Here is a 13,936-nt window from a genome sequence, read left to right as displayed (position 1 = left end):
AAAACTTCACCAGATATGAATTGCACAATTTCTTCTAGACTCACTCAACAAGACTATTATAAATTAATATATATTATTAATTTATTAAAGAAAATATTCTCTATGAAATATTTATAATTAATATTTACGAATAATTTCTTTATTTTATTTTTTCTTAATTTTATAATGAAAAATTAGCTTAAAATTTCATGTATACACACTTAAAAAATTAAATTAAAAATATAAAAATAGAATTCGACTACCATTTTCGAGAAGTTATGCGAGCTACTAAAATATGTTGGTATAAATGATCAAATAATTAGTGTAGCCAGTAAATAAGTAGTTAAATAACACTATTATATATACTGCCTTTTAAATATACACAATATTATAATTCAATTGACGGTCTTAGGTATCAAATTTTTATTCATTAATGTTTTTGTTTTACGTAGATTAACAGTTGATGTATTTCTTTTACGTACTCATTTTGTCAGTTTGTTATTAATTAATTTAATTGTATTTAATTTTAATTTAAATATATTTATATCATTATACGACCTTAACATAACAATAACGATAACAATAATAACAATAACAACAGCAATAACAATAACAAAAACAATAACAGTATTAACAGCTTTAATCGATTTATTTAATAAGAATAAATATGACGTTTACCTACTTTCATTCACTGAATTATTATATAATTACTCATAAAACTCGTACCTGTAAATATTCTTACCTTTCCTAGTTGTTGGTGAATATCTCGTATTTTACTTTTGACCTTCAGATAATTTTATTTATATCTAATTTTTCGAAATAATTTCCTGTTTTGACGATCATACTGAAAGTTAAAAATAACCATCAATTCAGTACTTGACAGTTTATTTAAGCTTAATTCTATCATTACGAGATTTTATTAACTTGTATAAATTCATAATCATTACTTTCAAATTATATATAAATACCTATATTATTATTCTATTTTAATTATATAAAAACCAACTACATTTAAGCTGTATCTCATCAGAATTTAGTTATACTCAAAGATTATTTAATTCTAACATTTTATTTTTATATTATTTCCAGATTACGTTCTGTGTATATATATATATATATATATATATATATATATATAGCATGTGATAGATCATATTCATAATTTAGAAAGTATATAAAAAATATTTTCTTAATTAAATCAAATTATTATGTTATGATTTATGTACAATACTTATTTTAATAAAGATAGAATAAAATAGTATTACACTTTAAAAACAGCACATATAATTTATACTTCATTGAAGGGAACAAATTGACTTTGATTTGGTTTGAATTTGGATAGGAAAAGGTTGTTGTATTAAAGAAAAGTTAACTAAATAGTAAGTTAAAACAGATGAAAATATAGAAACAAAATTGGTACTATAAGTAATAATTGTGAACAAGAATTTGCAAGCTTAAACGTATGAAAGAAAAGCAAAGAAACTAGATATAAATTTTTTATCAAAATATGCTTAAAAATAATCAATTTCGAATTTTATATTTAAAATATTTTACCTTTTTAAAGGATTTTTAACTTTGAATACACCAAAAACTTTAATAGATTTAAATAAACTCGCGAAACAAGTATTTCTATATAGAATAGTTTGAAATAATAGTGAGTAAATTAAAAATAATAGGAGAAATTTAGCAAACTTTTGAATCTTTTTTCAATACGTGTCAGAAAAAATAATATTATCTGTAAATTAAAATATTTGTAATATGTTTAATGTTCTTAAATTTTAATAATAGTTTATTATTTATGTTTTTTAGATGCAAATTTTACAAGATTAGTGTATATAAATAATTCGGTATTATTTATTAAGAAAAAAAGCCATGATGATTTATATATAAACTTTTTGGATATCATTTCTTAATAAATTTTTATAAAGTTTTGATTTTATTCTAATTTTAATTAAACTTTAAATTTTAACTTAATAGTTTTAAATTTTTCGAAAATATTTTTGATTTTATTTGAAATTATTTTCATAAGAAATTTATGTCATAAAAAAATTTTTAGTACAAACCGTATTCAATTTTTATAAATTTTAATTTTACATTATTTTTTATTTTGCTTTAACTTTGTTAAAAATGGAAATAATAATTTTAACAATTGTTTAAAACAATAATAATATTAATTTATTATGTTTTCTCACTTACAGTTTAAATAATGAAAACGTTCGTATAAGCAGATTTAAAAACAAATACATACACCTTAAATGCTTAAAACAATGAATATATATTTTTAATTCTTCAGTATACATATAATTATACTATATTACTATATTGTTTCTGTTATTTATTTCAAAAAATAAATTTAATTGAAATAAAAGTATCTATACGATAGTACAAAAATAAATATAAAAAAAAATTTCCATAAGGGATTTGATATCATATGAATTTAATAGTGAATATAATATTGACATTAGATAAATAAAAATATATAATACTGTAACAAGTATAATCAACTCTATTTATGTTGTCAAGTTTAGAAAATATTTTTATTTTCTGCACGTAGATATTTGTAATTTATATGAAATTACAGTAAGTAAAAAAAATTAATCTGATTCTATAACTGCAAAATTAGTATCATTCAGTAAAACGATTCTTTCATTGTAGTTTTAATACTTTTTTTCTTAAGATATTACATTATTATATTATTATAAGGAGAATTTTAATTACTTCAATTAAGAAAAAGACGGAATTTCAGTCGTTATTTATTTTAGACGAACATAACAAATTACAAAATAATACAGTATGATGTTTATCTATTTAATATATTATAGTACCATGCAATGAGGAGCTACGGGATCAAGTAATTATTTATTTGCAGATTAGATTAGATTATAGATTAGATATAGTAAAATTTAGAATCAAATTTATGGTAATATATTATTAGAAGAAACAATTGGAGATTTACTGATTATGCTAGGGTTTAGTGCCAAAGTGGGTTAGTACAAGCATGTCATGGCAGTACAATATAATTCAATATTTTGTACACTCTAAACAGTAAACAAGCTAAAAATGAAAATGATATATAATTAATATTCTGCTATAGCCTGGCGAAGGATAGTGAATGATCAATGACTGACACTTTGATGCAGACAGGACAAAAAAGACCAATAAATTAGAATATTCCATCGTTATTAAATAAAAAAGTTTTTTGTACAATTAAAAATAAAAAATAATTTTTGTAAACCTACTGTTTTTAATGTTGTTTTAATATACATAATGTTTAGCTTCTAGTATTTGAGATTTTCTCATTATAGAATACTGTAATGTCGAATCTATAACCTATTAATTATAAAAAGATGCATACTATTTTCACATGTAAGACATAAAAAAAATTACAAAGTACTCTATACCTTAAAAGGAGAAATAGAATAGAATATCAAATAGATTGTTAGAATTATTGTTAGAATACACAGAATAAAAAAAATAGTATTTTTTACATAATTCGTTAAATTAATTCAAAATATTGATAAATCTTGAAGTGTATGTGTATTATCAAATGAACGCCGTATTACAAGTTACAAACTTTCGAATTGCTACCTTTAATGAAAGGAGTTACATTACGGAAATAATACAGAACAAAAATTATGTGCACTGTTATAGTAATTTATAAATGTGAACAATGAAAGAGTAATTTGAAAGACACGTTGGAAATAATTAAAATTTAGTAATTTTTCTTGATAATAGTAGAAATATCAAAACAATTAATAACAATGCTTAAGTAAATCAAATATTAGTATTTAAACAAAATAAACTTTAAATTTTTTAATAAATTATTAATAAAATAATTAAAAATGAAACGAAAATATGCTTTTAAGTTATATTAGGAAAATTAATTGTATGAATTGTAATGTTAATATTGAAAATACATATTCATTCCAAGGTATGCAAAGAAAAAACAATAACAACTGTTTGTTTTTTAATACCTTCACACTAATCTAATATGTAAATTTCAGAAAGAAAATTAATTATAGCATTCATAAATTTAAAAATTAAACTATACACTGAATATGATGAATGAACTGAATATTATGAATATAAAAGTAATTAAAACTTGTTGCTCACGACCTATTAAGTTAATATAATAAATATATCAATTATTTTCATTCAATAATTATTTATATAAATACTATATTATTAATATTACAGATCATTACACTGGAAGTGATTAAAGACCAATAAATGTAACTATGTTTAATATTAAGTATTACTATATAATCTAAATTGAAAATTTCAGATTATAATATCATATTCAGTGTATAGTATAATTTTTAATAAAGTTCAAATTTCACTGGTTTTTCATTACAAGGAGATAGAGGCGTACATAAACTAAGCACTATTTAATCATACACCATCCATCAAAACATCAATGATTATCAGGATTTCAATTATTGATGTATTGGATATGAAAAATTAGATTAACTGGGGTTAATAATTCAGTTTTTTTATTAAGATATTTAAAATACTCCCGTAGTACGTATTGTCTGAGTATATTATTAATTGTATTTCCAAATGTAATGTAAAGTCACAGTCCATAAACTGTACATCGTCAAAAAATTGACTAATAGAGTTAAGTATTTACAATTTTTATTATAAAAATCTTTATAATTTTATATTAATCAATACATTTGTGATAATTAATTTTTTTACTCATAGTTATAAAATAATAATTACATACAAAAACTTGAATTTAGTTGAATATTATGCAATGCTTGGATCGTTATTTGATAAAAGTCATAAAATAACGAAAAAGTACGTGGGTTTACAATATTATTTTTAGTAATAATATTGTAGTAGGAGAACCTAATGTAAAAATCAATATATTTAATATAGATTTCAAAAAAGATAGATAATGAAAGTAATTGTTAATTTGGTTTTAATGAAAGAAAAAGAAAGTTAATTCAAATAAAAGTTTTAATTATAATGAAACTGTATCAGTTGTAAACGGAAATGTAAAAAATTAATGATGCTACAACTAAGTTTTATTCCACAAATATGTGAGTATCGAACTATCGTTTGTATTATGAAAACTATTGTTATAATGTGACACACTTTTAATAGAAAAAATTGAAAAGTGCACAGTATGAAGAATATAATTGTGACAAGCTTTAAAGAATTAAGAAGAAACTCCTTCATCCGTATGAAGTTCTTGACTCCGATCAACAGCAATAATCATTAAATGTCTATTACAGGAAAAAATTACTCAGCTGAATAGTTTTAAAAGAAATTTTTTTTTACAATTTGCTTGCCTTAATTGAATATTATGACGTTAAAGAATTAGGTTTTTGTAATTTAATTAATTAATTTTATAACAAAATTAATACAATCTGTATTTGGCTATTTTTAGTATTTATATTCAGTTGCAAAAGTAATTTCATAATTCAATATGTGTTTTTATAAAAATATGATATAATATAAATAATATATATTTGTAAAATATAAAAATTCTGTCAATTTACAAAATAATTTTAAATACTTTGATTTTTTAGATATTTATCGTTGCTTTACATTTTCGTTGAAATGTATATATCTTTATGGCTAAGATGCATTTCGTAATAATACAAATAATTTATTCAATAATATTCAAATATTTCTATGAAAACTAAAAATATTTTATCGAAAATAATTATATTTCAATACTTCAATCGAATTAAATAAAAATTAATGGATAAATTTTATCAAATGAAATCTTGTTTGGGTCTACGATAGTGTAGACTGAGTTATTAGTTTCTCACCATTTTAGCCATTTGTACACTTCTAAACTTAAAATATTATTTCTATTATATTATGATAATCTTTAAAATTATGAGAAACTATATAATAAATTAATCTCACATTGAAGGTATTTAAATTTCTTAAAGTTTCTTAAAATTTCTTAAAAATTATTTAAAAAGGTTTTGTTTGATTAAAATATTAAAATATAATTTTAAATAAAGGATTTTTATTATGACATATTTTTATAAGTATAACATTTTAAGTTTTCACAATAATAGATTAGTTTCATTATGTTATTTACGTTCTCGAGCAAAATAACTTTGGTCATTTGATATAAATTAGTATTAGATCATTTATTTGTATGTTTAATTTAAAAAAATATACAAAATTTTGTATATTGTAAAATATGATGTTTTTCATTAATTTAATCGAGCTATTGTACGTTCTAATTAATATTTAATTATTTTAATTTACGAATTATAAGAATATAATAATTATTATAGTATTATTGTTATTATTATTGTTATTATTATTATTTATTTATTTATTAATTATTATATAATAATTTTTTTGCTAATTATGATTAACATTATTTCCGTTTTAATGTAAAACAATGAAGTTGATTTTACAAACTTTAGAATAAATTTTTATATTTTCAATTATATTTTTATAACTTATACTGTGCTTTTACTTAGCATGTGTGTATATAAGATAGAATATAAATTTTGTTGTTATCTATTATGTTTTTATATATTTCTTGGTACTATTTATTTACAAACATCACAAGGATCAAAATTGCTACAGACTGACGATAAAGTTAAATATAACTAAATCCTATAGATTCATATTTCAATTTGTGCAAGAATATTATATACACAATTATAATTTTTGTTTACCCTCTTTTTTAAAATTTAAAATTGAATAAAAAAATTAGTTCCAGAACTTATTCATAGATCAATTAGTCGAAGATCTTCATATAAGTGAAAGTTTGTATTTTTGTTTCAATAGGTATAATATTATATAGTTAAAGTATGGTAAACATTCATATATTTTTAACCATTATATAAAATTATATTTTTTAGCCTTTGCTTCGGTCTCTTAATAAAATGGATTTTAATTCTGGTTTAAGAAATAGAAACTACTTCTAATGAATTTTTAAGGAAATGGAAAATAATTTCATATAACTTTCAAGGAAAGTATGTCATAAAATACTTATTTAAAATATATAATTTGTAGCTCCTTCTTCTTATAATGATTATGTACGATACGATATCACTTTAAATGTATTCAATAGCTGTAAAAAATATGTCTATAAGCTTAAATATATAGTAAAAATACATTAGAATGATTACGGAATATATATTTTTATTCCATATATTTGTTTCTTTTTTCTCCCTAAAATTATGTTATATTCATGAGTTTGTTTAGATTATTTTCTATAATTAATTATAATAATTAATTTTTATATTTTACTCAATGAAACTTCATTTAAATTAAATAATTGATCATAATTTGTACTAGTTAGCAAACTCTTTTATTACTTTGTATTTGTTGTTTTTATTAAGTTCGAGTATTTAGGTGTCTGACTCATTACAAATAGTTGCCAAAATTTGTAATGTTATAATCAATAGTAATCAATTTAAATCAAAACTTCAAAGCATACATATAAATAAATACTTAATTGTAAATGCATCTGACTATAGTACTGTTGCCTTGATAATAAAGTATTTCGTTCATTAAATAAAAATAAATATCATTATTTTTTAACAATTAATTATTTTTTCTCTGAACAGAATTCGATGTATTCAATATTTAAATAAAACAATATACTGTAATTTGTAGAATAATGAAAGAACTATTGTACTTGTTGAATAATATATAATTTATTACTCTAACACTTAAATAATTAATATATTAATTTGAAATAAATTCATAACAATAATTTTTTAATATTTTCAGCTTCAATATAAATGTGTAAAAATAATTTTTTCAAAGTTAATTTACATTTGTTAAGTCATTCATATAATATTCTCAAGAAAAATCTCCATTATACAAAATTAAATTTTTTAACTTCTTAAATTTAGTTATAGTATTATTATTATTTATTATTATTATAGTATTATTTAGTTATAGATTTAGTTATAGCTTTGATAATATAATATTTTGAAAATAAATTTTTTATTGCATAATTTCTTTCAATACCTGTTTACATGTAAAAAGTTTTATATTTATGTATATTTATATATGTTAGATAAATTATATTAAATTATTTTAAAGCTAAGAATTTTATTGTATATATGAGTGTGATATTATGATTTATATAATTCATAAAACACAATTCATTTTCTTATTAAATTAATATAACTTTCAACAAACTGTAAATAATTAAAAGTACGAATACATTGACAATTTATAAATAATAGAAAATATTATATGTAAATAAATATTACCTTGGTGCTTTGTCCAAAAGCAAATTGCATTTTTGATCATTTTCACATACAACCAAATTTATATCAGCTTGATTTATAATATATGCGCATGCATCTGGTCCTAAAGTATCATACAAAGGTACGACTACAAGCGAATATGTATAGCAAGCTTGTTCCGTTAATATCCACTCAGGGCAATTTTGACTGTAAAGACCAATTAGAGTTTGAGCACATGGTTGTAAACCGCATGAAACGAGACCAGATCCCAAATTTTTTGCTCTTAAAAGGGTTTCATTATAATGTAACCAATGATACGATTGAAGAGGTCCATCGCGCCATCCAAGGCAGGGACCATTATCTGTAAATGTCAATAAAGACATTTATTTTTAATTATCAAATAAGAAATACTGTACGATTACACATATAATAATAATATAATAATATTAACACCAGCATCAACAATAATATGGTCTCAAAATTATTCATTCTTAGATTTCCGAAATTAATATTCAAAAGAGAAGAAATCTTATTCTATTTATTAATCAAAGATTAATTATTATTATTAACTATAATTGATTCTATTATGAATAAACTAATTGTTCAATATTTTATTACATTTTTATTTATATTATACATTATTTATTTTATTATTATTACATATATTACACAATATTAATATTTATATTACACATAAAATAATGAAAAATATTAGTTTTATTTAATATATTCTAAATATTTTTATTCTCAGTAATTGCAATGTTAGTAATTTACTGTTCCATTCCTATTGATATTTTTTATTATTGTTATAGATAAATATTATTATAATTTGTTATTAAAAGTAATTTTATAAACGTAGAAAAATTATTAATCTTAATATGTTTTATTAATTTATTATTATTATTATATTTTTATTTTTCCATCAATTTTATATTTATTCACAATTGTCATTATATTAATTATATTATGTGATAATTATAAGAAATTTAATATTTATTTGTTTATAATTCTTTTAGGTACTTAGAATAATTAAACAAATGCATATATCTACATTTAAATATTGTACCTAAGAGTTGAAAATGACTTTGGTTTCTTATAAGGTCACCACCAATTATGTATTTTTATACATAAAAATATATTTATAGTTAATATTTTCCTTTCATTGACAATATTATTTTTGTTTTTTCTATATAATTAATTATAACAAAATGATATAGATAATACATTTACGTGTAGATATACATAAAGATAATTATATAAATAATGTATGCAGGAGTCGGATAGTAGCATATAAATAACTTTTTTTTTTAAATATTAATTTCAAAATAAAGTTATGAATTTTAAGTTATTTACTAAATAAGATGTTCATGTATATTAAGAATACTTATAAGCCGTTTCGTAAGTTTTACGAAATAAGTTGAAATTTGAATTTTTTCGTTGTATTTTTTATACTCTTATAATTTATTCAAAGCGGTACGTTAGCGAGTATATATCTATATTAGATTGATAAATTCAATCGAATTTAGCGTACTATATTTAATAGATATATTTAAAAAATGATAAACATAATGAAGTTCAAATTCATAAATAACACTCAAATTATATATAATATAGATTTTTCTTTCTTATAAAAATTCAATTCGTACGAGTAATATACGAAATTTAAGATGCAATTACTAGAGCGTAAATTTTATTATTAATTTGTGTATTAAATTATTTTTAGTAATAACTTTATTCTACTTTTTGTATGAAATTGGTATATAGTATTTTTCCTTTATTGATGCCAATTTTTTATTTTATCATACCCCTTGTAATATTCATATACAAATATAAGCAAATTAATAAAAATAGATTGAAATTTACTTAAAATATTCTTTTATAAAATATGTTTTACTCTATTTTAAATTAGTTTACTTTGCTTTACATTAATGAATTGACATTGCACATCAACATTTAGCTTGGTTAATTAAAATTTTAACAAGAAACTAACTAATAAATAAAAATAACTGTTCATCTGCTTAAGTTAGATTTTATGTTTAAATGCATTAATAATTGCTATTCATCTATTAACATTTTCATAATCAATTTGAAGTTTGAATCAATTCAAACTCCACTATCATAATCAAAAAACATTTTTAAATAAAATAATTAAAACACTTATTAAAAATACATTAAGCTTTAAATATTGAAATCTTCATTGTATATATTTTGATTCAATATATATATATATATATATATATATAATTATATTTATATATAATATAATCATTATATATTGAATTTTTCTTTATTTTTCTTTGTGGGTTGAGTTATTTTTTTCTTATTAAAATAGGATTGTTATTAAAATAATATCAAATTAATCATTATCTTAAGACTTGTAATATGAATATAATAAATTATATATATTGTTGTACATTATGTATGTGAGATGAATATTATTTTCTAATAATATTCCATAGCACATTAGATAGTATTTTATTTCTTCAAACATTTTTTAAATATCTAGTAAATGTAAAATATTATTACTTACTGGATTCTTTCGCACCTTTTCGAAAAGCATCATATAATGTCCGTGTATCTTCATGAATAAAACTTATAAATTTTCCATTTTTACTTTCGTTATAAAACTTTGAAACTCTTATTAGTTGAGAACCCTAAAATTTATTAAAAAATTAAATCAATTTTTTTAATTTTCAATGTTGAATTCATGAAACTGTTTTGTAACATCCATTTCATAAATAAGTAGTAAACAATAGATTAATTTCAATACATTTTTCTGAAAATGTTTGTATTTTATATTTTAATATAATCTAATATTTTTGATATATTTAAAATTTATACTAAGTTGAGAATTTATTACAGTAGGTATGTAAATTCGAATCTTTAGAATTTTTTATTATGTAAAATTTGACGATTTATTATTATTTCTTATTTCAAAAGTAAAATATAAATAACTTAGAGTATATTAAAATTTTGTTTATATTTATACATATATTTCTATTATTATTGATTTTGAATATTTAATATTTTATAGAACTTATTAATAAAATATAAATTAAAAATTTATAATTTTTTAAAATACTTAAAAGTAAATTTACAAATTAGAGAGGATTTCATTTTGATAGTATTTTACTCATATTTGTTTACAATTAAAAATTTGCATTCAATGTGTACTCAGCCTTTTCCTTTCATTTATCAGTAATGAATATTGAGTCCATTTTTTATAAACTTCGGAGTTTAAATTCACATTCATATTCTATTACTTTGTTAACAACTCCGATTGGGAAAATTTCAGATAGATAATAATAAAATATAAATAGAAAATATAAATAGAAAAAATTACATATTTCGAAGAAACAATTATTTTATTACAGTTTTTATCGATAATATTACAATATAATATTATTTTAGCTTGTAATCAAGCCAAACAAAAAGTAGAAAAAAATAATCAGTGTCATACTAAGTGTCAACATTGTTATTTATTACTAGCCTAATCCATGTATTTATACTTTATATACACCCATATACTTATACATATATAAATATTACACTATAGTAAACTACACGATTACTTATCATAATGCAATTGTTTCTTTCATCGTTATACTATTGTTCGAGATTGGAGCAACTTCGAAGAATTTAAAAGTTGGGGAAATTACAAGCTCTCGGACGGTCATGTTTGTAAACAGTAATTATCTACGCCTTAATTTTCAAATGTACTACAATATTTTCGCATAGCAACGTCGATGAAAATTCTCGAACCTTCTAAGGCAGTGTCCTTCGGCACTTCTCGAATATTCTGGAGCTCAGTTTTCTGACGTCATTAACAAGCCCAAGCGCTGTTGCCAGCATCGCAAGTTGCTACCCGAATATTTAAGAGCAGCTCATCACGCAGCGGGCCCACTGTGCTTGTACCATCTACTCAGTCTTCACGCTCCGGGCTTACTGTGATTTTACCATCTACTCAGTCATCGCGCACCGGGCTCACTGTACTATCACGTATTGTTCACTCATCTGTTATCGCGCACCGTATTTTCTCAATCAATCAATATAAGTTATAACTCGCAATTATGAAGTTCAGCCGCATGCCTAGCAAGCAGAAATACACAATAATTAAATTCTACCAATATTTACAATAAAGGGTTAGTCATTCTACAGTGAAGCCATAATACACATAACAACTAAGTGCACCAAGCCAAGCAGTCACCAGCATGCATTGTCGGTAATTTATAAGGTACCATTTAATAATTACTCGTACAAGGTAATCATCCACGCTCAAACCACGTTCACACAGAGTCTGCCATGTAAGTAACAAAATCTTGGAGCACAGCTACGTCTTTTCGCACTCCCCTTGGAGCACAGTTACGTCCCTTCGCACTTCCCTTGGAGTAAAGTCAATTTATGGCAGACTGCTGTTCCTAAAATAGTCGGCTATAGCCTCTTAATACTTCGTCTTTCCGCGCTGTCCTTGGAGTCCAGTTACGCTTTCTCAGTGCCTTTACTGGAGAGGACGCTCGTTCACTTCTCCAGTCCGAATTAGCTACAACATTCCCATACTCCCGTTGGAGTATAGTCGAATTTACATAATAAATACCACAGAGGTATTAATATGCTCCCCCCTTTTGAAGATGTTAAGGACTGCAAACTGACATTTCCATCCTCTCATGCTCATTAATGAGCATGGTCGATTGCTCATACTGATCCCTTCAACGTCAGCATAGAAACAAAGCAACATTCATTACAATTTCTATAACATCAACGACATTGCCAGCATTCCGAAGAAGCAACCTCACCATTGAAATAGAATAATTCCCTCTCTCTCTCTCTGTCACTATCAGGAATCATCAAACTACAATATTGTAACTATTAATAGCCAGAATAAACCGGTATCTTAAATCAAAATTGCATACTGTACATGTCTTCTGCCCTTGCACATGCGTATTCCCTACTAATCACTAGGGCGAGAGACTAATCCACTGAACAATTGAATTGGCGATTCGAACGACAAAAAACCTCAATTATCGAACAAATATACTATTAATTAATATTTTTAACATTTTGCTATTCTAAATTAATTATGAGGATATATGTTTGGAATAAATAAAAAATTTATACTAAAATTAATAAAATTAATAAAAGTATATTATAAATATTTAAATATAAAATACAAAAATTTGCAAGATTTTTTTCGACTTACAGATATTAATTTTTATAATTTAATACTGAATTCTTTAATTAATTGAACTTTTTATACTGACAAATTTAATTTATAAGATTTTTAACCTATTCAAATTATATTCTAAGTGGACTTTCATTTGTTCCTCAAATTCTAACATTTGTACAATTAATTTCTTAATTTAAAAAAAGTTTCATTAATAAATGTTTTTATATATATATGTGTTCGGAAGTCCAGTTATCCCGTGGTCGAAAGATCAAGATGGTTGGATTAGACCATATCCACCATTTTACTGGTGGAAGAGTGTGAATAAGTGACAGGTTAATGCTTCAATTCAGTAATCAACACAATTGCTTTTTGTTCTATTTATTGAATTTTTAATTACAAACACACAATTATGATTATACGGTGGTCGTGAGAATCGTTGATAATTTACCGCTTCTTAGTGAATTTCTCCGTGGAATTAGCATGCACTGCAAGTCGAGGTTGGAGGTTGTAAATATCCAGGTCCTCTTGGTGTAGTGCGCTTGGTTCAAATTACTACACTGAGAAGTGCAAGGGCGTAAATCCTTGACACTCCTTGTATAGTGTC

At 22.3% G+C, this 13,936-nt stretch overlaps 1 protein-coding gene across 1 annotated transcript in view; it reads right to left on the bottom strand.

Moving 5' to 3' along the window:
* Positions 1-13,936, bottom strand: part of LOC105366547 (long-chain-fatty-acid--CoA ligase 5) — a 36,458-nt gene that overhangs the window by 15,629 nt on the left and 6,893 nt on the right. Inside the window, exons 2-3 of the mRNA XM_011505038.1 lie at positions 10,699-10,822; positions 8,193-8,529 (exon numbers count right to left, since the gene is read on the bottom strand). Coding sequence (XP_011503340.1) covers positions 8,193-8,529; positions 10,699-10,822 — 461 coding nt within the window. The remainder of the gene's footprint in view (positions 1-8,192; positions 8,530-10,698; positions 10,823-13,936) is intronic.

This window comes from Ceratosolen solmsi, unplaced genomic scaffold, assembly GCF_000503995.2.
Source record: "Ceratosolen solmsi marchali unplaced genomic scaffold, CerSol_1.0 scaffold49, whole genome shotgun sequence".
NCBI lineage: Eukaryota > Metazoa > Arthropoda > Insecta > Hymenoptera > Agaonidae > Ceratosolen > Ceratosolen solmsi.
The sequence above is the reverse complement of the archived record's forward strand: the minus strand, read 5'-3'. Positions and strand labels throughout refer to the sequence as shown.